The following is a 27,527-nucleotide window of genomic DNA, read 5'->3' as shown; positions in this document are numbered from 1 at the left end:
AAACCCGGCCATAAAAGAAATGTGTGTCAACATAGAGTTGACAAGGACCTCGAACAACGTAACAGAAAGTCAAGATCACCAATCCGGAACAAGAGGAAGGCGAACAAGAAAACTGCGAGGTGCAGTTCCCCATCAGTGGAAAAGGAAGCATGTGAGTACCAGAACTTTTTCATTTCCGAAGTACATCTAAATGAAGTATCAGAAGACCCAAATGAATTTATTTTTGACACTGGTTCCACCCATCCTTTCGTCAACATTCGTAGTGCGTTTGAGGACTTTAAACCATTACGAAACAAAGAAATGGCTGTAGCCGTTAGAAATGAAACTTTCCCCATTTTGGGGATGGGAACTGTGAAATTAAAGTTTGATGATACTATCATTGTTTTAAAAGATGTAATGTACTCTCCTAATCTGCGTCAAAATTTGTTATCGGGTACTAAATTCGATAAGGGGGGTGCTAAGTTTGAAGGGGGAAACGGCTCCGTGACGATATCTGGTCGAAATGGATTTATATTTAGAGCAATTTTAAGAAATGGCATTTATTTTGTAAAACCTCAAATTTTGTATAATAAATCGTATCAAGAAAGTATAAAACTAAATAAAAGTAATGATCATTTCGAAAATGAGAAAATTGAATGCTCTAATGTAGAAAAATTAGAATTGTGGCATAGAAGGCTGGCACATATTAACACCGATAGTATCAGAAAGAGCGGTGAATTTGAGTGTGTCCATGGCCTGCCTAAATTCAAAAATGTAAAAATAGATTGTGAAAATTGTAAAATTGGTAAATTTAAACGTGTTTCATTTAAACCAATAGGTAAAATACGGTCTAAATGTCCCCTTGAATTACTTCATGCTGATGTGTGGGGTCCATGTAATATTAAGGGAAATAAGGGGGAACGTTTTTATTTATCAATCATTGATGATTTTTCACGTAAATCTGCTTTGTATCCAATTAGTGAAAAGAGCAAAGTACCAGAAATTTTCATAAGGCACATAAAGCGTGCTGAAAGATTTTTAAATCTTAAAGTAAAAGCTGTTAGAACTGACAACGGGGGAGAATTCGTAAATAAAGTTTTTGAGAATTATTGTTTGGATAACGGTATAAAACACGAGTTAACCAATATTTTCAGTCCAGAGATGAACGGTTTGGCCGAAGTGTACAATCGCTCAGCCGCTAATGCTGCAACAGTATTATTGGAAGAAAGCGGGCTAAGTAAAAGATTTTGGCCGGATGCTATGCTTTATTTCAATTATACTTGGAATAGGATTTGTCACTCAGGACAAACTAAAACACCTTTTGAGTTATATGGTGGACGTAAGCCAAGTGCTAGGCACGTCAAACCTTTCGGTGTTTTGTGTTATCTTGGAACACCCCGTCAGCAAAGACATAAACTTGATGTTAAAGCCAAAAAAGGTATATTTTTGGGCTATGCATTTAACACTAAGGGTTTTCGTATCTGGATTCCCGAAAGCGGAAAAATTTTTGAAAGTATAAATGTAAATTTTAATGAAAATCTTTATTACAAAGAAGCTTTTAAAAATATATCAGAGAGTGACTCTAGTGGAGCTGTGCTGGGTCCCTGTCTCAAATGGTCAAATATTCAATCAGATTCTCAAAATTCAGAAAATGAATCGAATTCCGAATCGGATAACGGAAGTGAAAGCCCGAGTACGCCGTCTAAATTCTTATCTTCTGATGAGAGTGAAAGCGAGACGAGCGGGGATGAATCAGATTCGAATTCTGACTTGAGTGAAAATGGGGAAAACCCACCACGCGCACAGCTGCGTGAAACAGAATGGGTGAGGAAAGCAATCCCAAGGTCAGATAAATCTCGTACTGATATTTATTTTTATGAGAAACATTCTTCTAAACGATTACGTTCTTTAAATGATGTTGAAAAATATTGTTCTGAAAATGCTATTTTGTTTAAGCCACATTTATTTGATTTTAATGGTAAAAATCTATATCAAGGTGAAATTTCTGATCAAACTGTTCATTTAAATTTATGTAACTTATGACTAGATGATGAAATTGTAATTCCTAAGAATTACAAACAGGTTCTTAAATCTAAGCAGAAGGACCAGTGGTTAGATTCAATGAGGGATGAATTAGAGGTTATGCATTCTAGAAAAGTGTGGGATTTAACACCTTTGCCTGCAAATGAAAAACCAATCGGATCGAGATGGGTTTTCAATGTTAAAAGAGATGAATCGGGGAAAATTGTTAGGTATCGTGGGAGACTTGTTGCTCAGGGATATGCACAATCCCCTGAATCGTACGATCAGACTTTTAGTCCGACGATTCATTTTTCATTGGTTCGATTTTTCTTTTCCTTGAAAATATCAGAAGGTTGGTTTGATTTGCAGTGCGATGTGAAGAATGCTTATTTATATGCACCTCTAAAAGAATGCATCTTTATGAGACAACCACCGGGTTTTGCAATAGAAGGGAAAGAAAATCTAGTTTGTAAGCTTAATAAAGCAATTTACGGTCTGCACCAGAGTGGCCGTATGTGGTTTTTTGAGATAAACAGTGTTTTATTGAAAATTGGTTTTCAGAAATTTGAAGAATGTAATTGTGTTTATATTTATAATTCATGTGTCATTTTATTGTTGTATGTTGACGATATTGTTTTGCTCGCACGGAAAGAAAAGAATTTAAATCATGTTTTAAATTTACTTAGGAAAAATTTTGACTTAAAAGTTCTCGGAAAAACGAAAAAACTGTTAGGTGTTGAATTTGAAAGAACTGAAAATGGTTTGAATTTGTTTCAAACGAAATATATCATTGAAGTTTTTGAAAAGTTCAAACATTTTAATTTTCCGGTTTCATCATTGCCGATTTGTAAAGGTACTGTTTTTTCGAAATCGAATTGTCCTAATACAGAAAATGAAAAATTTGAAATGTCAAAGATTCCTTATCGTAATTTGTTGGGTTGTCTTTCTTTCATTGCGAGCAGAACGAGACCGGACATTTGTTATGCGGTCAATATCTTCAGTCAATTTCAAAGCAACCCTGGTGTCATTCATTGGAACGGTCTTTTAAAACTTCTGGGTTATGTTTTTCAAACAAAAGATTTAAAACTTAAATTAAATTGTAATAGAACCCAATTAATAGCTTTTTCTGACGCCGATTATGCAGCTAATCGAGATGATCGAACTTCACTCGGGGGGCAGTTAATTTTGTTGGATAATGCGCCGATTGAATGGCGAACCTTCAAGGAACGTTGTATTAGCCTTTCCACTATGGAAAGTGAGTTTGTGGCCCTTTGTGAAGTGTCTAAAGAGCTTATGTGGTTTGACCGTGTATTAAACGAATGTTTACGCTGGGGAATTGTTAGAAAAAGTAAAATTAAATCTGTAATGTACGTTGATAATCAATCGGCCATTGACTTTGTTAAATCTCCGATTGAAAATCACCGTACAAAACATATTGATGTAAAATTATTTTTTGTTCGTGATTTGATTCAACGGGACATTTTTACCGTAAAACATGTAGGCAGTAAATCCAATAGGGCCGATATTTTTACGAAGCCGCAGACCCGTTTTGAACTGAATCGTTTTTGTGAACAAATATTTTGTTAATTTTTAATGGTATGAAATTGTTTAGTATAATAAATATAATGGGATATTAAAGTATAAATATTTTTGTAACAACTGAAATTCTTTTTCAAATTTCTCGTTGGTTTAATCTTTGAGATGGAGGAATTTGATTCAATGACAAGAGTTTATTTTTGGAAACTAAGCGTTTTAAATAATTTTGTCATTGTGAAAAAAAAAAAAAGTTTTTGTAAAATCATTGTGCCCATCTTTTTCAAAGATACTGTTTCGAGTATTTTTGTCAATTACAGTTTGACAAGATAGTTTGCAGTGGAAATGTTAATCTTGGACTTACTATTTCCTTGGACTGTGGATCATCAATAGGAAAGAAGGACTTTTTTTGAGAAAGGACTTCAATCAAATAAGCAGTGATGTATTGAGCTGCAGCTGCTGATGGATGATGTATTATGATGGATATATATCCATATTTGTTTATTGTTGAATTGTTAAATTTTTTGTAAAAGATTAAGCCTGGCCCTTTGTGGATTTTTTTTGGGTTATTTTTGAATCTATTAAAATTGTATAAAAATTTAAAGTTTAATAACATTACTGAATGAGAAGGGGGGATATGATAGACATCGGTAAACGATATTTATCCGCGTTCTCATTCCTAATGTAATGTAATATAAAATTAACTTTATTCAAATTAGATTAACTTCTCAACTCTTTCGGCATGTGTAAAGTTTCAGTTTTAGGTTGGCATCCTTTGATGCCCAATCATATGCAAATGAGGCAAGTATAAATAGTGAACGATTCCAATCGTTCTCTCTCTCTCTTTTGTGTTCGTCAGCCTCTTGTGAGTTAGGTCCGATAGGTGTTGGGGAGTTGCGAACTCCGCCTCCACTTATGGCCGGGTTTTATTCTTAAGAACTTATTTTTGTTAGTTATATTTATTTTAGTTACTATTGACCAATAAATTCTTGGTAAGATTTTAACAAGTTTCCAATGTTCATTTCTTCACATTAATATTTGATTCTGCACCTTCCACTGTGTGATATTATCTCTGCTTGTATAAGCATGTAACATTGTTGACTGACTTACGAAATTTAGCCCTTCGGCTTTTCGTTTAAACATCGTAAGTTATCAAGAGTAACATGTATGAACATCATAGGTGAAAAAAAGTTTGTGATACGATAAGTAGATTTTTTAAAATTAATTTTTAAAGTTCAGGCGCTTATGATGTCAAATGGCATAGGAAGTGACGTCATGCGCTCTTCCGATAGGGGAGAAAACGAAGTACGTGCATTCGACTTCGAAGACGAAACATAAAAGGCTTATCTCCTCACATTTAACTCCTCCCGTTTCTGAAACAATTAACCTCTCATCCTCTTGGAAATATTCGAATATCATCATTGATGTTTCTTGAGGAAGATTATTTAGATTGTGCTTTAACGAATCCAGCCTCCATAGTGTGTTCAAAAGGATTATTGAATTTCTAAAAAATAAAAATATCAGCGCACTCAAAATGTTCCTATCAAAAACAAGGGATCTTTGGCGGAAGGCTGCCCATTAGTGCCCGGTGACGTAAGCTCGTGACGTTTCAGAAGAGCGCACTTTTGCGTGTGGATTTTTAAAAATTAAAAATCAATCACGGTGTTTTAAAATTCGGCGATGGTGAATTTTTTAGTTTTGAAGGTCAATTAACAATATCCAATAGCCAAAATATGAACATTTAGTAGGTTGCAACTTCCCTATTCAGATTCAGATCAGTAATGCTAGCATTTTAAAATGTCTCATGGAGCATATTTGTCATAATACATTAACTTACTTCCATAAGGGATCAATTTTTTTTATATTTTATTTTAACCATGCGCAAATTGTAAATGTGTTAATTGTTAATGAGACATTAAATTGCATCCAGAGAACCTGTGCCATAATTTTCGGCAAAGTTTACTTGTTGTGCAATTACAGTGTCTCCTATACAGTAAAACCTGTAAAGTTGACCACCTGTCTAAATTGGCCGCTTTTGTCAGGAACGGAATTAGTCCAATCTTATATAATTAAGGAAAACCTCTGTAACTTGACCACCTGTCTATCTTGACCACTAATATACACCAGCTTTGGTTTGGAGTATTGTAAAAAACTCCCTTTGTAATTCCTTTGTAAGTTGACCACTAGGCAAAAGCATTAGTTTGTACTAAAGGTTTCATCAGTTATGCCTCAAATAAATAACCAGACATTTTAGAAAAACCTATGAACATTTATGTTTTCATCGAAAAACATTGGGCTCATGTTGAGTCCTAGAAAATGCCAAATTTCATTAAGGAGTTATTTTGTTGAAAAGTAGATTACCATTGTTACAAATGTACAAGAAAAAAATCAAAGAATTTAAGTCACTTTTGACTTATTATGAATTTTTAGGAATTGTTAATGTCAAGTAATGTCAAGGGTTTTTCATAAGCAACGAGACATTTTTTTTCTTCGATTGATTTACACACATTTTAAATTTGTATGATAATTTAGACGTCATTCTGGTAAATAATCTCTAAAAATATTTTAAACTTTTTTACTCATTGTTTTAAAGTAATGTTAAACATTGAAATTGAGTTTAAAGTATTCCAATTAGTTAAAAAATGAATGCATGGGGCAAGAAATGACAAAAAAAAATTTTGTTACTACCCTCTATAAGTTGACCACCAAAGTACTGCACCGTAAGTGGTCAACTTACTCAGGTTTCACTGTATTGCTTTTTATTTCATGAAAAAAATTTGACTGAAGCATTTTCACAAAGCAGAGTAGTTATAGAAACATACAACTGATTACTTACTTCCTTTAAAGCTATTTTACTCCTCTGAAATGTTTCAAGAGTTAAATAAAAGTAACTCACTTAATAACCAAAAAACATTTGTTGAAATCCTAGAAATAATTCAAACCTGTCACATTATAAGATTTTCATATTTTTTAAATTTTTTTTAACTACAATGCTAATTTGTTAAGAAATAAAAAGGTTTAATCTCCTATTTTATTTAAAAAGTTTTAAAAAGTTATTTTAATTGCTGTCACACCAGTACGAATGATTTTGTCAAACCCGTCACACCAAATTTTCCCTGAGAATAAATACTTGAGCAAATTTAAACACTGCAGTCCTCGGCTTTAAATGACTGAGCTGGCGGTGTATTTCATGTATTGTACTCCCATTCAGACCTGCAAACATTAGAACTTTGGAAAGTTTCATGTTTTTCCATGAAAGAATGCATTTGCTATGGTAACTTAAGCATCTTTTTTGTGACGGGTGTAAAAGCGAGACCTTATAACTGAGCAGGCTGAGGAGTCAGTCACCTTTCTCACCTTTAGTCACCTTTTGAAAATTTGGTTACTTTTAGTCACCTTTTGCAACTTTTGTCACCTTTCTCACCTTTCTTGAAATGTGTCTTAGGATTTTTTTTAAAAAATAATTAAATCCTTGAAAAGTATCTGAATGATAGCTTTTTTGTTTCCTATCGTGTTTCTGGCCATAGAGCGTTGTTCAACTAAAGTTCAGCTGCACAATTCATTTCTGCACACTTTCTTGAGTGAGCGGTCATCGAATGCAAGTTGTCTTCTGTGTTTATCAAGTGACAGCATCTGGAGTCTCTGAATCTTACGGAATCTCACGCTCATCTCTAACCGGGCACGTTATTTGCTTGTTTTACTTTTACTTTTACTGACCTCGAAAGCCACGACTAAGCAGCCACGAGCGGTCAATTTGAAAAAGGAGGGATGGGTTAAGGGGGCGTGCCTCAATGTCTTATTTGAGCGCGGAACAGTGAAAAGTTTTGGTTTGCGTTTATAGTTTCACTTTGTGTTTGCACAGAAATGGCTAGTTTGGGTTCTATTTTTGTTGCGCAAATGCGAAGTGAACTTGGTCTTTTTTTAACATTTCCTTTTTTTTTTGGTGCATTTCAGAGAATCTTCGAAAGTCTTTTTTAATAGGTTTCAATGCTTAATATGGCTAGTTCCAGTAAAAAAAAAAAAAAACTTTTTGAAGCAGATGCTTTCCAAAAGCTTTGTAACGGCGAGATTGGTTTTATTAAAGCACAGTTTTAACATGGTTTGGTAATGTAATGATTTGGTTCTTCCACATTTATTTTTAAAAGCAGCTGATTTTACAATCCTGAGATTTTATGAGTGGCGGTTAGTGTTTATTTATTGTATTGGAACAAAAAAACTGCTGTAAACCTATTTGAAACAAAATGCACCACGACATTATTTTTGATAAATGCGATGTTGTTTTCCTACATGCAATAAGGAATAAATTTGTTTAAAAAAAAAGAAAAGAAAAAACAGCCAACCAGCGCATCTAACAAATGAATCCCGATTGAAAAAAGACAAACAAAAGTACCCTCACATCGTTATCTTTATCACTCCTATTTTGATCAAATCAGAAGAGACCATGACAGCATTCCTGCTTATTCAGCATTTTTTTCCCCTAAGCCTGTTAACTATGGGGAATAGGTTGATGTTTTTTTTTTCTAGTAATTTATTCCCCTTACTAATCAGACCTATGGAAAATAAAATAATATCAGAATAAGCAGGAATGCTGCCATATCTTAATCAAGCTGCCACCCCTTTTTAAACTAGAGCGGTTCAACGGTGTTAGCCGCTGCTTTCGATGTCGGACTGTAGTTACATTTTTCATTTTCGGCGTTTTTCAATTGATAAGTTCGTTGTTGTGTGCTTAGGAAGATTAAAGATTGTTAATGTCCTTTTTTTGTTTTCTGAACAAACTTCAAAATGGGAAAGTGTAAATTTTGCAATGATTGGCTAGAAAAGGAAGATCACCTTAAAACCAAGGTTTCAGCCTGGGCGAGAAAAGTGAATGAAACAGAACTGTTCTGCTGTGTATGCTTAAGTAATATATATTTTGAACCTTCTTGTTAGCTAATGTGTGTTTGGGACCACACTGTGGTAATACATACTTAGAAAACTCGACCCCCCAAATAAAATGCTGAAATGCCGCCCCTGCTCTGAATGAAAAAAGAAAGGATCATCTTCAAACCAAAGCAGCAAGAAAAGAGCTGTTTGCTGAAGCTTCTTAGAAACTAAAAAAAGCTCTGGAAGAAAATGACCTTAAAGCAGCAAAAGTAGCTCAAGCTATGCTCAAGGGAGTTCAAAGTATCCAATCTGAAGAAAAAGTAAAAAAAAAAAAGTACAAATAATTCAGAAGATAGTAGAAAAAAGGAAATCAAATGTTATCACATCATTTTGCAGTAAAAAGCCAAAAATATAAGGAAATAATACCAATGCAACATTTTTCAGCCCTCATATAAGCTTCAAGCCATACATTCCCCCCCCCCCCCCCCATCCAAGGAAAACTTTCTGCATCCTGTAAACATTTCACATATTTTTTTTAATTGAAAGTTATTCTTACTTGTACTACTTTTGATAAACTATTTTCTTTATTATGTTACTATAATTTTTAATAACTTGATTTAACACATTTTTTACCTCCCATGGACATGTCATGGAATATTTGCAGCGCTTGCTAAAAAAATAAAATAAATAAAACCAAGAAAGAAAAAATCATGAACATTTTCAGGCATATGAAACGATATTTTCAGTTTCATACTTCAACATAATTTTATTTTTACATTGTAAGTACAATTATCATTTTGTTAAAGTCTGATTTTTCAAATTAGTTTTCTCAGTTATTTTCTATTGTCAAGACTTTCGATTTAATATTTATGCTTTGTATTTACTTAGAAAGAAGTAGGAATGCTGATAATTTTTCAACAAACTAAAAAAAGAGAAGAAACAATACTAAAAATGTGATTGAATAACATAAATTATATGTTCAATAAATGCATCATCTTGCTCTTTTCTTCACAATTTCAAGCTTTATTATGTTGATTAAATATATATATATATATTTTTAAGGTTACACTGAAAGTTTTTTGAAAATATCTTAAAATTTTTATTTTACTACTTCTAGCCCTATATTATCATTTCCAAAATTGTAAAGAAGTCTTTACAAAAACTATATAGGCTATTTTGGTAAAAGTCAGTAAAAAGAGATAATCTTTTTCTGTTTTTTGAGTTCTTAACAAATTGCTTTTGGTCACCTTTTAGTTACTTTTTTGTCACCTTTTAGTCACCTTTGTTTTTAAATTTGTCACCTTTCTCACTTTTTTCAAAGGCTGTCAGCAGTCTTCGGCCTGATAACTTGATTTATTCTAAAAATCCTGTTAAATATTTTTTTAATGAAAAATTAAGTGATCCAAAGGATAAACAGATGTTACAAATAATAATATACACACACACATAAAAGATTCTCCTGCTTTAAATAGTAATCCTGGGCGAATGAAAATATTAATTACTCCCAAATACAAGTTTGTTATACTACGTTAACTTTAGGCTCAAAAAAATAATAAAAAGGTTACTTTCATGAAAATTTTTCTTTATAATATCATAAACCTCATGTTATTAGCTTCAATTTGATGTATAACTTGTAGCAATAAAACAATTTTTAAATTTCAACCCTGATGTCCACTTTTCCGTGAAATTGCCCTAAACTAACGAACTGAAAAATTTTAGGTTGTGCCTTAAAAAATGTTTTATGCTTTTTAAAAACTCCTCAATTCTGCTGTTAAGAAATGAGTATAAGCATTAAAGTAAGAAAAACAACGTTAAAAAAAGCACAAATTTGCCAATTACAGCAGACACGTGTTTTGGCGTTACAGGGAACGCCTTTTTCAATGCAAAAAGTAATGGGCTTATAGATGAAAAGACATCCAACAAAAGCCAAGAGCAGATAAGCATGCAGCTTAAAAGATAAAAATAGCGGATTAGCCAAACACCAATGAGAAAATTATAAACCAATCAGGAACCAATAAGAATGCTTAAACAAAAAGAAAAGAATGTCGGTAACCGTGAACCGCAAGAAAAGAAAAGCTGAATGGAAGAAAAAACACCACGAAATAAAATAAACAAAAACAAAAATATTCGAAAAAAGGAAAAAATAAAATTAAATAGAAGAAAAGGGAGGGGGGATGTCAACAAGACAAAAAAGGTAAAAATAAACAAAGGAAGATATATAAAAATGAATGGGAAAAAAGGGGAGGGGGAGGACAGTATTAAAGATATGGGAGCCAAATGTTAGAAAAATATGGAACTGCACTAAGATCGTTAACTAAGTTAGAACTGTTCCTCAAAATATGAAAGGATTCCCAAAAGTCAAGATCTGATGAATTGGGGTATTTTTGGATAATCTGATGAGAGTTAAAATCAACAGAGTGATTCGAATCCCAACAATGTTGAGCAGTACTAGACTTATTTAATTGTTGTAAGCATCTTGTTTCAAGATAATTTATATATTTTTAAAGAAATTTCTGCTTTGTAACACAAGAAAATACGGTAATATCACTTGGTCCAGTTTTTTCTTTTAATGCAATCAGATTTAATTGACTGTCTGTGTCTTTACTCTACTTTTTCTGCAAGTATAACATTCATTATTTTAATTTCAGGATATGTAATTTCAAGCAAAATAAATAAATCATTTGAGAATAATAAATTGGGTAGACCGAAGCATGTTTATGCGGAATTTTTTCAATAAATTTTTTAAATATTATGTTTTAACTTAGGAAAAATTAGACATTGCCATTTTATGAAGCAGTTAATGGAGTCAAAATTAGTATATTCAGTTGTTGCTCTGTTTGTATTTTTAACCGTTTAAAAAAAATATTTTTGAGTCCAAGTCCGTTGCTTAAACTTGCCCCGGAGACTTTGCACGTTTACGCATATTTATTTTGACACCTGATGTGGTTCTGTTTGTGTTTTGAACATAATGTCTTACCGTCGTTAAAATAAAGCAAATTTATTAGAGACTGAATAGTGAATAAAATAAAAGCTGAATGGGCATGAAGACAGCACTACAGGATTGTAGGCTATAAGATAAGAATTTGTAGCTCAATTTAAAAAAAAAATGGGGATTTTCGAAACTAAATAGTCTGAAAATACTAAAAAGTTTTGAGACCGTTTGGAGCAAAAAAAAAAGCGTCAGGCACGTTTAGAAGAAAGCCACAGTAAGAATGTACGTAAAGGTGCTCAGACGTCAATGTGTAAACTTGCCCCGTCGCCAAGTTTGGATTTATTTTTAACATGCAAAAAAATGTGTTAACATTTCAATTTATACAAAAAAATACAATTCTAATAAAAGGATAAAATTCTGCTAATTTTTATATATGTGTTCTTTCTTGACTAAGTATTATTTATTCACAACAAACTTCAAAACGTTCAACTCAAAATTTACTCGACTTAGTTGAAAACAGATTATTCTTTCGGCTAGACTAAAGCTCGACTGATGCTCAAGAACTTGTGAGGATATTTGCTAGGGAGCAGCATCAATATGTTATGACTGTTGGCTCTCCAGTTATAACTCGTTTCTGAAAAAGGGCACTGCGTAAACGTGCGCTGCTACTCTAAAAAAAAATTTAAAAAATTTCTCAAGTAAATTCTATTGCAGATATCAAATGTTTAAATATCTGAAATATTGTTTGCTCATGGCATTTTTAATATTAGCTGTGCAAAAATATAAGACTTTCTTTTGCTTTGAAAATTGTATACATAATGCTTTTCCCCCCATTAGAATGAAATACTTTTTTGTTTTTAGATTGGGTAATTCAAGGGGACACGTTTGAGGCCACAGTTAAGTTTGACTATCGATTGCCTAAATTTGAAGCTTAAAATGCATATGAAGTTTAAAGACAAAACATATTCATTCGAATATTGTGAAACGACATTTAGTGACACTTTGCACTTAAAAGTTAATTTAAAAACACACACTGAAGAAAAACTGTATTCTTGTGAAATTTGTCAAAAGTCATTTTCTCTTTGTGGAAATTTGATGAGCCATTTAAGGATACATACGAAAGAAAAACCATATTCTTGTGAAATTTGTAAAAAGTCATTTGTTCAAATTGGAAATTTAAAGAGCCTTTTAAGGACACATACAAAAGAAAAACCATACTCTTGTGAAATTTGTAACAAGTCATTTTCTCAGAGTGGAAGTTTAAAGAAGCATTTGAAGACACATACTAAAGAGAAACCACATTCTTGTGAAATTTGTAAAAAGTCATTTTCTGAGAGTGGAAGTCCAATGAGGCCTTTGAGGACACATACCACAGGAAACCAAGAGTCATGTGAAATTTGTAAGAAATTATTTCGTATCAGGGTTTAAGCTGAGTTAAAAAGTTCTTTAGCAAAAAAAGCTGAAATGAAGAAAAAACCTTTAGCAAAATGCTAAAATCTTTTGGGGATTAAATATGTTTGCATATCTTCTTGGATGCCGTAATGTGTTTCATTTGCATTTGATAATTGAATTTCAAATTTAACCTAATGATTCTTAACAAATGTAACACGTAATATAAATCTTAATAAATAATAAAAATAATATGGACCATAACTGGTTGTAATGGTATTGATATCGATAGAGAACGTTTCATTTCTTGTTTGCTATATGAAAACTCATATTTTAGCCACATCGATTATTTTTTAGAAAAAAAAAGCTCAAAAACCTCTAAATATCAGCAAATGTTGAGGCAGCGTTCCATTTTACTCCACAATTTACTAAATGGCGAGTTGATGAGGTAATCTCAACTTCCCAAGAAATCAATGCCACAAAAAGAAAAAAAAAATCTTTGAAAATCGGAAATTTGAGAATGAAGGAGTTTCGACGCAACTTCAGCGCGCAAAATGAGCTGAAAAATACTATTTGGAGCAAGGTGTTCGGTGGCACAAAATAAGTTGTAAAAAAGTGCATTCAAAATATTTATCGCATGTTTAAAAAAAAGTGAAATACCCAACAGGAGTGCAAAGTGACGACTTTTCAAGAAGCAAACAGATGTTTCCGACTTCATCGCTGCTGAACTCAAATTAGCTAGAGAGCTAAAACTTTGGCTTTTTAATTCGTTTTGCTTTTACCCCTGTATTTGATTTTTGTAGAAAAGTTTAATGTAGTTATTCCCTTCTCAGTATTTGTGTGTTTTTTTTAATTTAGTGAACATGTTTATGAGTTGAACATTACCGTTACATCCTTGATGTAACGATCAATTTTGTTTTAAGTACTACTGCAAGACATTTTTTAAACTTAATCAAAAAAGCCATTTGTTTATTTTTCTAATTTATTTGAACTTTTCAGAGTTATCTCTGTTTCATAAAATATGTTGTATGGTTTGTAGTTTAATGAAAGACTCAAGCACCAAAAGTGTTTTCTGGATATTCTCGCGTTGGTTTCACTCCACTGCACCGATGGCAACAAATACGTTTCTGCAGCAATAAATTGCTGCGATAACTACCCCGGCATTCCATTTGAGGTCATAGAGAAATCAGCAAATTTTGATCTCTTTCATAGAAGTAATTATTAAAATTGGAAATGACATGCTGCCACCATATTAGGGTGAAATCAGAAATCGAAGTCTTTTATAACACAGTCGTTATTCATGTCTGTGAAAAATTCAGTTAACACAATTTACTGTTGCATGTAAGTTTGAAATCCGAAAAATGTACTCAATGAGTTGTTGAAAAATGAAACATTTTTTGAACTCTTTTAAAACGTCTTAAAAAATCTAATTTCGATTTTAAGAAATGAGTTAAGACTCAGTTTACAGACAGCTTCCATATTTTTTAAAAGGAATTTCTGCTTGAGGTCCTGCAATTGTTTCCTTCCCATAATTAGCCAAAAAGTGACACTCTGACTCTGAATTAAATCCCAAATTAGCCCTTTGAAAACTCCTGTACTTGGTTCAGTTTCTTCTTTTACGCAATCACAGATTAAATGTATTGTCTTTGTCTTTACTCTTCTTTTTCTGCAAGTATATATGCCGTACTTTGATTTCCAGATTTATAATTTCAAACAAAATAAATAAATCATTTGCAGAAAAAAAATCCTTCTGATGCATTTATTCTGCACTGGTGGGAAAACAATGATCCCATCAGCAAGAAAGATTTGTACTAGATAAACAAAATAACGTAGGCATCTGAAAGATAACATTGATTCAAATTTCGCGCTCGGCACATAATTGTGGCTCTAGTGCCACACATAGTACTTGCAAACAGGTTGCTTTAATTGTGAGCTGTATAGTTCGTGAGCGTTCTTTTTCTGTGAAATTCAACTTATTGAGTTGATGTTAGCTAAGAATGCCTTAAAGAAGACGAAGAAGCTATTATCAGCAGCTCACAGAGTTGGATTAAGGTCGTGTATTGGGGCTTCAAGACGCTGGATTTTCTTTCCGCGATGTTGCATAAAGACTTCGCCGGAAGGTATTCACTGTGCATGCTTGTCGAGAGCAGTGGTCCAGGAATGTACTACCTCAAGAAGATCAGGTTCCGGGCGACCATGTGACATTTGTGAGGGGGAAAGACTCCCCCAGTAGTACCCCAGTGCATGAATGTGTCGCATCCTACTGGGTCTACAGGTGAAACTCGAGCTGCGGAGTTGGCACCACAATAACACCACGAACTGTGAGAAATTGGATACTTCAGCTTCACGTACAGTTCTGAGACAAGCATGCTGTAGCATGAATTCCACTGACAGCAAAAGATTGCCGTTTAGGACGTGAGTGGTGTCAAGCCAGAGCTCATTGGAAGACAGAGTGGAGATCCGTTGGGTTTTCTGATGAAATCAGATTCTGCTTCGGTGCCAGTGAAAGACCTGTGTTGGTCAGAAGGAGGCCATGGGAACGCCAGCAACTGGACTGACAGTCTGCTGCCTAGACTAACTAGACCTACACCTTTAGTCATGGCCCGAAGAGCAATGTCCTGGGACTAGGAGATCACTCTTGTAGTTATTCCTAACACGCCGGCTTCATAGTTGTATGTCAGTCTAGTTTTTCAACCTGTAGTATTGCCATTCATGAATCGCACTCAAGTGAGAGTTTTCCAACAGAATAATCCTCGGTCTCACACCGCCGTTGCAAAATAATGTGCTCTACAGTGTGTTGAAATGTTACCTTGGTCTGCGAGATCACCAGATCTGTCTCCAATTCAACACATGTGGGATATCATTGAACGACTACTCCAGCATTATTTACAGCGAGCACTGACTGTCCCAGAATTGACATAACAAGTTCAACAACTATGGAGCTCTATATTACAGCGCCTTTATGACACAATGCATGCAGGTTTGCGTTCAAAATTGTGGAGGTTGCACTGACATTGAAACAGCATTTCTGCCGTGGGCAGGTAAACGGCAGTAACTGCAAATTTTTCATTTCTTTTGCATATGTGTCATCTATTTTATGTTAGCTTTATTGCACAAGCTTGCTCTTATGGTTTCCGCTGAAAAAGGAGCAAAAAAAGTCTAATTCCAACATCTCCCCATTGTTAGCATTATATCCAACACATATTTCTTCAATTATTTCAAAAACTCAATTCTGCAGATACTGCCGTTGACCTGCCACGGCAGATTTCACATTTGAAGTGTAATTTCTTGAGCTTAAATTGACCTGTGATCTTGAAAATGTAATCATTTAAACATGTTAATGAGACAAATGCATGGTCAAAATTTCATTACAATACTTTTTTCTTGGTGTTGGGATTTTTTCCCCGCCAGTATATTTAAATGTCTAAAATATTGTTTACTCACGGCACTTTAAAAATTAAATTTGCGGAACTATAAGACTGTTTTGTTTTGATAACTGTATTCATTTTGTTTTTTTTTTTTCCATTAGAATAAAATAGTTTCTATTTTTAATTTTAGATTGGAGTTCAGTCAAGGAGACTCATATGAGACCACAGTTAAGCAGTCTGATCTTGTGAATCCAAATTTTAAGCTAAAAATGCATATAAACATCGAAGATAAATCATATTCATGTAAATATTGTGAAAAGACAGTTAGTTGCACTTCAAAATTGAAAATACATTTGAGGATACATACTGGAGAAAAACCGTATTCTTGTGAAATTTGTAACAAGTCATTTGCTCATAATGGAAATTTAAAGAGGCATTTGAGGACCCATACTAAAGAAAACCCATACTCTTGTGCAATTTGTCAAAGGTCATTTTCTCAGAGTGGAACTTTGAAGATTCATTTAAGGACACATACTAAAGAAAGGCCATATTATTGTGCAATTTGTAAAAAGTCATTTTCGGAGAGTGGAAGTCTAAGGATGCATTTGCGGACACATACTGAAGAAAAACCATACTCTTGTGAAATTTGTAAGAAGTCATTTTCTCACAGGGGAAACTTAAAGAAACATTTGAGGACACATACTAAAGAAAAACCGTATTATTGTGAAATTTGTGGAAAGTCATTTTCTTTTAGTGGAAATTTAAAGAGCCATTTAAGGATACATACTAAAGAAAAACCGTACTCTTGTGAAATTTGTAAAAAGGCATTTTCTCGGAGTGGACATTTAAAAATGCATTTGAGGACACATTCTAATGAAAAGCCATATTCTTGTGCAATTTGTAAGAAATCATTTTCTCATAATGGAAGTTTAAAAATTCATTTGAGGACACATACTAAAGAAAAACCATACTCTTGTGAAATTTGTAAGAAGTCATTTTCTCGCAGTGGAGGTTTACAGAGCCATTTGAGGACACATACTAAAGAAAAACCATACTCGTGTGAAATTTGTAAGAAGTCATTTTCTCATAGTGGAAGTTTGAAGTTTCATTTAAGAATGCATTCTAACGAAAAGCCATATTCTTGTGCAATTTGTAAGAAATCATATTTTCGGAGTGACAGTCTCGGGAAGCATTTGAGGACACATACTGAAGAAAAACCATACTCTTGTGAAATTTGTAAGAAGTCATTTTCTCATAATGGAAGTTTAAAAATTCATTTGAGGACACATACTAAAGAAAAACCATACTCTTGTGAAATTTGTCAAAAGTCATTTTCTCATAGTGGAAGTTTGAAGTTTCATTTAAGAATGCATTCTAACGAAAAGCCATATTCTTGTGCAATTTGTAAGAAATCATATTTTCGGAGTGACAGTCTCGGGAAGCATTTGAGGACACATACTGAAGAAAAACCATACTCTTGTGAAATTTGTAAGAAGTCATTTTCTCATAATGGAAGTTTAAAAATTCATTTGAGGACACATACTAAAGAAAAACCATACTCTTGTGAAATTTGTAAGAAGTCATTTTCTCGCAGTGGAGGTTTACAGAGCCATTTGAGGACACATACTAAAGAAAAACCATACTCGTGTGAAATTTGTAAGAAGTCATTTTCTCACAGTGGAAGTTTACAGAGCCATTTGAGGACACATACTAAAGAAAAACCATACTCTTGTGAAATTTGTCAAAAGTCATTTTCTCATAGTGGAAGTTTGAAGTTTCATTTAAGAATACATTCTGACGAAAAGCTATAGTATTGTGCAATTTGTAAGAAATCATATTTTCGGAGTGAAAGTCTCGGGAAGCATTTGAGGACACATACTGAAGAAAGACCATACTCTTGTTAAATTTGTAAAAAGTCATTTTCTCATAGTGGAAGTTTGAAGATTCATTTAAGGATACATTCCAACGAAAAGCCATATTCTTGTGCAATTTGAGAAAAGTCATTTTCTTATAGTGGAAATTTAAAGATCCATTTGAGGACACATACTAAAGAAAAACCATACTCCTCTGAAATTTGTAAAAAGTCATATTCTCAGAGTGGAAGTTTAAAAATTCATTTGAGGACACATTCTAACGGAAAGCCATATTCTTGTGAAATTTGTAAGAAGTCATTTTCTCGCAGTGGAGGTTTACAGAGCCATTTGAGGACACATACTAAAGAAAAACCATACTCGTGTGAAATTTGTAAGAAGTCATTTTCTCATAGTGGAAGTTTGAAGTTTCATTTAAGAATGCATTCTAACGAAAAGCCATATTCTTGTGCAATTTGTAAGAAATCATATTTTCGGAGTGACAGTCTCGGGAAGCATTTGAGGACACATACTGAAGAAAAACCATACTCTTGTGAAATTTGTAAGAAGTCATTTTCTCATAATGGAAGTTTAAAAATTCATTTGAGGACACATACTAAAGAAAAACCATACTCTTGTGAAATTTGTCAAAAGTCATTTTCTCATAGTGGAAGTTTGAAGTTTCATTTAAGAATGCATTCTAACGAAAAGCCATATTCTTGTGCAATTTGTAAGAAATCATATTTTCGGAGTGACAGTCTCGGGAAGCATTTGAGGACACATACTGAAGAAAAACCATACTCTTGTGAAATTTGTAAGAAGTCATTTTCTCATAATGGAAGTTTAAAAATTCATTTGAGGACACATACTAAAGAAAAACCATACTCTTGTGAAATTTGTAAGAAGTCATTTTCTCGCAGTGGAGGTTTACAGAGCCATTTGAGGACACATACTAAAGAAAAACCATACTCGTGTGAAATTTGTAAGAAGTCATTTTCTCACAGTGGAAGTTTACAGAGCCATTTGAGGACACATACTAAAGAAAAACCATACTCTTGTGAAATTTGTCAAAAGTCATTTTCTCATAGTGGAAGTTTGAAGTTTCATTTAAGAATACATTCTGACGAAAAGCTATAGTATTGTGCAATTTGTAAGAAATCATATTTTCGGAGTGAAAGTCTCGGGAAGCATTTGAGGACACATACTGAAGAAAGACCATACTCTTGTTAAATTTGTAAAAAGTCATTTTCTCATAGTGGAAGTTTGAAGATTCATTTAAGGATACATTCCAACGAAAAGCCATATTCTTGTGCAATTTGAGAAAAGTCATTTTCTTATAGTGGAAATTTAAAGATCCATTTGAGGACACATACTAAAGAAAAACCATACTCCTCTGAAATTTGTAAAAAGTCATATTCTCAGAGTGGAAGTTTAAAAATTCATTTGAGGACACATTCTAACGGAAAGCCATATTCTTGTGAAATTTGTAAGAAGTCATTTTCTCATAATGGAAGTTTAAAAATTCATTTGAGGACACATACTAAAGAAAAACCATACTCTTGTGAAATTTGTCAAAAGTCATTTTCTCATAGTGGAAGTTTGAAGTTTCATTTAAGAATGCATTCTAACGAAAAGCCATATTCTTGTGCAATTTGTAAGAAATCATATTTTCGGAGTGACAGTCTCGGGAAGCATTTGAGGACACATACTGAAGAAAAACCATACTCTTGTGAAATTTGTAAGAAGTCATTTTCTCATAATGGAAGTTTAAAAATTCATTTGAGGACACATACTAAAGAAAAACCATACTCTTGTGAAATTTGTAAGAAGTCATTTTCTCGCAGTGGAGGTTTACAGAGCCATTTGAGGACACATACTAAAGAAAAACCATACTCGTGTGAAATTTGTAAGAAGTCATTTTCTCACAGTGGAAGTTTACAGAGCCATTTGAGGACACATACTAAAGAAAAACCATACTCTTGTGAAATTTGTCAAAAGTCATTTTCTCATAGTGGAAGTTTGAAGTTTCATTTAAGAATGCATTCTAACAATAAGCCATATTCTTGTGCAATTTGTAAGAAATCATATTTTCGGAGTGACAGTCTCGGGAAGCATTTGAGGACACATACTGAAGAAAAACCATACTCTTGTGAAATTTGTAAGAAGTCATTTTCTCATAATGGAAGTTTAAAAATTCATTTGAGGACACATACTAAAGAAAAACCATACTCTTGTGAAATTTGTCAAAAGTCATTTTCTCATAGTGGAAGTTTGAAGTTTCATTTAAGAATACATTCTGACGAAAAGCTATAGTATTGTGCAATTTGTAAGAAATCATATTTTCGGAGTGAAAGTCTCGGGAAGCATTTGAGGACACATACTGAAGAAAGACCATACTCTTGTTAAATTTGTAAAAAGTCATTTTCTCATAGTGGAAGTTTGAAGATTCATTTAAGGATACATTCCATCGAAAAGCCATATTCTTGTGCAATTTGAGAAAAGTCATTTTCTTATAGTGGAAATTTAAAGATCCATTTGAGGACACATACTAAAGAAAAACCATACTCCTCTGAAATTTGTAAAAAGTCATATTCTCAGAGTGGAAGTTTAAAAATTCATTTGAGGACACATTCTAACGGAAAGCCATATTCTTGTGAAATTTGTAAGAAGTCATATTCTGGAAGTGAAAGTCTAAGGACGCATTTGATTACACATAGTGAAGAAAAACCATACTCTTGTTAAATTTGTAAAAAGTCATTTTCTCAGAGTGTAAGTTTGAAGATTCATTTAAGGATACATTCCAACGAAAAGCCATATTCTTGTGCAATTTGTAAGCAATCGTATTTTCTTGTGTCAATGTTAGTATGTTTCCAAAACATACGTGTATGGCGGAAATTGCAGTGGATAAAGATCGATTTGAAAAGTGCTGCAAAGGACTTATCGAGTTCAACATCGCGAGCTTTTCGCCAAATTACCGTTATTTGCGAACATTTGAAATTTTCTTCTAATTTTAAGACATTTGCAGAATTTCTGCAAAATTCTATCTTGAGTTGGAAGATATTTGTGGAAAATTTCCAGTTTTTACTGATTATCGTAGTTCTGTAGATTTTCTGCACAGCAGTTTATGTAGATTTTCTGCACCTCTGTTTATGCAGATTTTCTGCTGAAATTTCACTGAAATTTGCAGAAGACTGCGGAAAAGTCAGTTTTCCTCTCACATATGATCAGAATTGTACTGCAGCTCAGGCATCTGTTCCGCGACGTACGTCTCAAATTTATTGGTATTCTGCTTTGGGGACAAGGGCTATCAAATAGAACATTTAAAACGGAAGAATTTTATGTAATTTAGATTTGTGAATACTATATACATCGTCTAAAAAATGTGTGAACAGCCTCTGTATTGTACAATGGACAGTTAACCTGACGTCACTGCTGGTCAAAAACGTCACTGCAATGCATTGTGGGAACTGCAGCAGATGAAAATCCGGTACTAGAGCGTATAATAACACTTGCTTTTGTACGGCTTATAAACCCTTCTTTCTGTTTAAAAATGAGATGTTTTTTAAATTTTTAAATAAGAAACGTTGTAAAAAAATGATGAACGATTCATTTGATACGAAACACTCTTTTAATTATCGTATTTTTATGGATTTAAGCCTCTTTGGTTCCTCATCAGAAACATGGTGAAAACTCGGATTTTCTTTTTACTTTTCCCTCCTCTCGGCATTTTTCATGCAGTCATAAGTCTGTATAAGCCCTAGCATGTTATTATTTTGTTGTAATTCTTCAATTCCCTTAAGTGAAACATCTATTTTTGCATCCAGTAGGTATGAATCCAATTCCGTCCCATTTATGCAGTCTTTTATGCATATTTGAGGCAGTGCTGAACCCAAACAGCTTGACAGCTGACATTTTGGCTTTGTAACTCGTTTTGTTTTTACATTTGTATTTGATTGTTGTAAAAGTGTTGATTGTATTCTCATTATTGGTGTTTTTTAAATTTAGTGAACATGCTTATAAATTGAACATTACCGTTACATCAATTTTGTTTTAAGTACTAACTAGAAATTTTTTAAAACAAACTTAATCAAAAAAAGCCATTTTATTATTTTTTCTGATTTATTTGTACTTTTTGTAGTTATCTTTGTTTCATAAAAAATGTTGTATGTTTATAACATAATTAAAGACTGAAACTTCAAAAGTTTTCTGGATATTCTCGTGTTGTTTTCACACCGGTACACCGATGCAACAAATACGTTTCTGGAGCTATAAACTGCTGCTACAGCTACCCCGCCAACGTCTATTCTATTTTAGGTGAGAGAGGTCATTTAAGTAAAAACAAAATTTCTCTCAAAAACAAAATGATGCAAGTACAATTCCGGCACTTTGAGTAGCAAAATGAAATATCGTTGCGCAAACTTTACGTGTGTGACCTGCGCGTAAGATTGAAAACAGAAAAACGAGCTGATGACTTTCTTTTATTCCAATTTAATGATCATAGTGCCTCGGAGTAAGCAAAGAAAATGTTTTCGCTCCAAGTTTGTTGCGAATCGAAGCAAAGAAAACGTTTTATACACATAAATTTCCCAATGTTGGCAGTTTTAACCCGTAACAGGGGACGTGAGGTCTCAGAGACCCCTCGATTTAAAAAATTCTTAAAAACCGTGTAGTTAAGATACATTCCTGTAATTTCCCTCAGATTTTCTTTGAACTTTTATTGGCAAGGAGGAAAAAATAATTTTTGGACTTTGAATCGAAATACGAGTGGTTGAGAGGAGTTAGCAGTAAATAACTAACTCCTCGTAATGAAAATGAATATAATTTTTTATTAATGATTTCATTTTATGTGTTTAATATATACAGAACATTTTAGTACCAGAAAATTGATTATATCAAGTTATGGGAAAATTTTAGCAGCTCTTTAACTATTAGTATATCGCGTCGTATTTCGAGGAATTATCCAGCCTTCATTGTCACTGGAACATCATTGGGTAACGTTTGTGAACATTTCAAACAACTATCAACCTTATCTGGAATATTTTGCATCTCTTCCGCATAACGCGTGTAAGATAAATGTACCTCTATCCTCGGCTTTAGCATTAACAGCCTAATGTCTACTACTGCCGAAAATAGTAACACTGAAAGGGAGGTGCGGTCTCACAGACAGCTTCTAAAGAATGCAATGAAATTTAAACCAGATGCTCTTCCCTAAAGATACTGATAAGAGAGGGGTTGTTGAAGGTCACAAAACAAAAAGCTATTGGGAAAAACCATTCAATCCGACTCAAAATGAAATAGGGGTGATCGGCTGAACTTTTGAGCGATTTGTGAGACCGCACCTCCCCTGTTAAGGGTTAATGTAATTTAATGGTTAGCTCTCAAAGTATAGTCAAATTAAAACCAGATTTTTTAAAAAAAATGTCAAATTTGTCGCCAAGTTGGCGACCAAAAGATTGGCGATATATTGCCAAGTGTTTGACAAATTATATCAGCACTTGAGTTTGCATTGAAATTAGCAATGATCTTACTCCAAAAAGGTGTAAAAGACCCCCTTTGGAACATCTGTATGCAACCAAAAGAGAAGGTGCGCAACCAGACCCCACTAGGAGTCTACGTACCAATTTTCAACATTCTAGCACATACCGTTTTCGAGTTATGCGAGATACATACGCACACACGTACATGCGGACGTTACGAGAAAACTCGTTGTAATTAACTCGTGCATCATCAGAATGGATACTTCGGGTGTCTATACGTTCTGAGGCACATATCCACGTGTGGTCGGTTTGAAGAAAATAACTTAATATTCATTCGGGGGCGAGCAAAATGGAAATGAAGGCCGATTTTTGAGTGAAAATTGTTTCGCGAATACAATACTTCCTTTTTTGTTAAAAGAAGTAGAAAGGACTAAAGTGAAACTCAGCTACCGGAATTTTTACGTCTATTGCTACTACCGTGGTCGCCGCTTATTTGAATCACGTTTGTTCTTCGCACAGATTACGAGCCCAGGAGTGCCAAACCTACGTCATAGTATAAAGGCCCAAAATTTTTCTGCGTAAGGACATCACAGGAGGTAAAAACAGTTCGCTATTATTTAAGCTGAGTTGGCAGGAAACAGGTATCAAAGGTGCGTCAAATACCGAGTCATTTCATCTCAAGTGATCACTTCGTCTCCGCTTGACCATCTCCGATTTAAACGAAATTTCATGGAGGTGCAGACATGCCTTTGAAACTCACCTGTAAACATTTTCAGCCACCATGACCCAAATCCTGAGGATCTGAGAAATCGCTTCGAGGTCCACACCCCCATACTACAAACTAATTCTGGGCCAAATTTCGCGAAAATCGGCCAAACGGTTTAGGCACTGTGGGCGTCACAGAGAGACATCCCGACAGATATCGAGACAAACTTTGAGCTTTTATTATTAGTAACTAGCGGTACCTGCACGGCTTTGCCCGCAGTAGAAAATTAGAAGGTCACTTGTTTAGCCTGTATATTTACAAAAATTACTTTAATTCTGATGAATTTCTCGCCAGTTTGCTATGTTTATTTGCTTGCCCATGTTATGGTTCCACGTTATGATAACTTGGTCATTTTCTCGTCCACGTTAAGATAATTTGATCGGTAAAATGTTCTTAAAATTGGAATAGAAAAAAAAATAACATCGAATTTTTGAAAAATCGTTTTGAGGTGCATACCCCCATGCTACAAACTAATTTTGTGCCAATTTTCAAGAAAATCGGCCGAACGGTCTAGACGCTATGAGCGTCACGGAGATCCTGATAGTTATCCATACGGAGATCCAGATAGACTGGCAGCTTTATTATTAGTAAAGATTGCACACATAGGTATAGTGCCTAGAAAGAGTAGTGTGCCGACCGGCGCTGTCCCCCTCACGATTCTTGAAGACAAATTTTAGGAAAAGCGCTAGAGGGCAGTGCGGTTGGGGAGCACGCTAGAGTTCGCGGTGTTTACATCAGTAGACGCGGGAATTCGTTACAATTGAGTTCCGCGATTATCTTTTTTACCATATTTCGTGAATATTTCATACTACTGGTACTCGCACGGCTTTGCCCGTAATAGAGAAGTAAAAGTTCATTTGGTTCGCCTGTATACTTACAAATAATGGGTGATGAATTTCTCGCCAATTTGCTATGTTGCCCATGTTACGGTTCCACGTAATGACCATTTCGTAATTTACTCGCCCACGTTGTGATAATTTGCTCAGTGAAAAGTTCTTACAATTGGAATAGAAAAAGAACAAAATCAAATTTTCGAAAAATCGCTTCGAGGTGCATACCCCCATGCTATAAACTAATTCTGTACCAAATTTCATGATAATCGGCCGAGCGGTCTGGGCGCTATGAGCGTCACAGAGATCCTAACAGACAGAGAGACTTATAGCTTTATCATTAGTAAAGAAAACAGCGTTTATAAGGCTTTTAATGGAAGCATCGAAGTTGAACATTAGAAGAAGTAAAGCTTCATCTTGTTTCGTGACAGGGTGCAAAAGTGGGTACAGAAGATGCAAGGGAAAAGTTTCGCTTTTCAAAGCTCCAGCAGATGAAGAAAAACTAAAGAAGTGGAACTCTTTCAATTCCCAGGTCAAATAAAGTTTTGGGTAAATATTGCTCAATTTGTGCTCTGCTTGTCGAAAAACATTTTATTGGAGCGCATATTAAGCATGTTATAAATGGCGAGGAAGTTATGGTGCCTCGGGAAAAACCTTAACCCCTCCGACAATTTTCCGACTTGATCTTTCCGCAGATGAAACTGAAATAACCACATATAAATCTATTATAAATGAAATTGCTCATATTAATTTGCCTAACAAATATTGGGTTTGTATAAAATTAACAAAATCTCCAAATGTTGTAGTCTTTGTATATAATGAAAATTATGTGGAAAACAATATCGACGATAAAAATATCGTTTTTTAAGTAGGAGAAAATTTACGAATCAATGTTAGGGGTAGGGAGATTCAGAAGCTGAGTTTTCTCTTAAAAGAACATTTTAAAGCTATCATTAGCAATGCTAGACAAAGGAGAGGGACGAGGAGGTTTCCTATTTGTTTTTAGTTTTTAGGGATACATTTCTTTCACTATTTTACATATGAGATAAAAAATAAAAATACATAAATACTTTTTTTTTGACAGTGATAACGTCAGATACAAAAACTACTTCTATTTCGATAATTATCGGCAACAAAACCGTTTGCTGACAGGTTCTATTATTTGAAGAAAGTTATAAAAATAAGCAAACTAGCAGTTTGACGTTGATTGGTATTACAGAAAGTTCAACAGATATTCAAGTCAGCTGGTTGCCAATTGCAGTTATTTGCAAATTAGTATGCAGTTATACACGGTGTTTCAAAATGAATAGCGGGGTTTTAACATGCTATAATATTTATTATACCAAACTTACAGCCATAAGTGATATATCAAATGAAAGAGAAACTCAAACAGTTTTACGTAATAGCCTACAAGTGTTCAATATGAGCACCATTCGTCACTCGGCACACGTCAAGACGATATGCGAGTTCTTCCCAAATTTTGATGAGTGTCTCATTAGTCATTGCTGCAACAGCTGTTTCAATCCTGTTCTTTAATTCGGGAAGGTCGGCTGGCAGTGGAGGCACATACACACGGTCCTTAATAAACCCCCAAAGATAGAAATCACACGGCGTTAGGTCGGGTGACCGTGGAGGCCATGGGAAACAAGCCCTGTCATTAGGCCCCTTACGGCCAATCCAGCGGTCGGGTACAGTTAGGTTAAGCCAATCGCGTACCTCATTATGCCAGTGAGGCGGCGCACCATCTTGCTGAAAGATGAAGTTTTCTGGTTCATCTTGTGTCAGTTGAGGGAAGAGCCATAGCTGTAAAGTATCCAGATAAGAAGGCGGATTGCAGCAGAAACATTCCGCGCGCATGCGCACTGATGCCAACAAACAATACTGTTTGAATTTCTCTTTCATTTGATGTATCACTTGTGGCTGTAAGTTTGGTGTGATAAATATTATAAAATGTTAAAACCCCGCTATTCATTTTGAAACACCCTGTATATGTGGTCGAAGCAAGTGGTCCTATTATTCTTTTTTAATGCAAGGAAAGTCCCTTAAAACTAAAGGAAAAAATAGGTCGGAGTCGGTACGTTTTCAAGCGACTCCGACTCTTCTACTCAGACTGCGAAGCCTGATAATTTTAATTAGCTTCAAGCCTTTAGAAGCAGTTTTATTTCGAAATGAGAGACGCGCAGTTATTAAATTCTTATAGTCTACTATTTTCATTGAATATAAATTAGCATTAGGTAATTTTGTATGGCTTCGAAAAATAAATGAACATCCGTGTAACAAATAGAACGTGTTGTCTCTTGAATTTGTGTTTTGCGCGGAAATAAGTTCAATCCGAAAAGGGGGGCTTTTAAACTGCGAAATTAACATGCAATCGCTGATTTAAAACGAGTCTGATTAAGGAGCATAGCGCTCCCTGAGCACAGCGCCATCTGGATTTTCCTCGCATTTCACCTCAACTTTTATCCTTCGATTGACACTACTCTTTCTAGGTACTATAATCTAGGATCGATTTAAAAAA

At 34.2% G+C, this 27,527-nt stretch overlaps 1 protein-coding gene across 1 annotated transcript; it reads left to right on the top strand.

The window, feature by feature from the left end:
• Window positions 1-19: 19 nt before the first annotated feature.
• LOC129233336 (zinc finger protein 664-like) lies at window positions 20-18,785 on the top strand (the record flags this gene model as incomplete). The annotated part of the gene is made up of 7 exons (XM_054867378.1): window positions 20-119; window positions 2,027-2,118; window positions 16,473-16,939; window positions 17,261-17,685; window positions 17,898-17,910; window positions 18,269-18,407; window positions 18,735-18,785. Coding segments are annotated over exons 1-7 (1,287 nt in total), but the record flags the coding sequence as incomplete, so codon positions are not given.
• Between the last annotated feature and the right edge of the window lie 8,742 nt (window positions 18,786-27,527).

Source organism: Uloborus diversus, unplaced genomic scaffold (genome assembly GCF_026930045.1).
Source record: "Uloborus diversus isolate 005 unplaced genomic scaffold, Udiv.v.3.1 scaffold_343, whole genome shotgun sequence".
NCBI classification, from domain to species: Eukaryota; Metazoa; Arthropoda; class Arachnida; order Araneae; family Uloboridae; genus Uloborus; species Uloborus diversus.
Note: the sequence above shows the minus strand (reverse complement) of the source record. Positions and strands in the feature narration are given on the sequence as shown.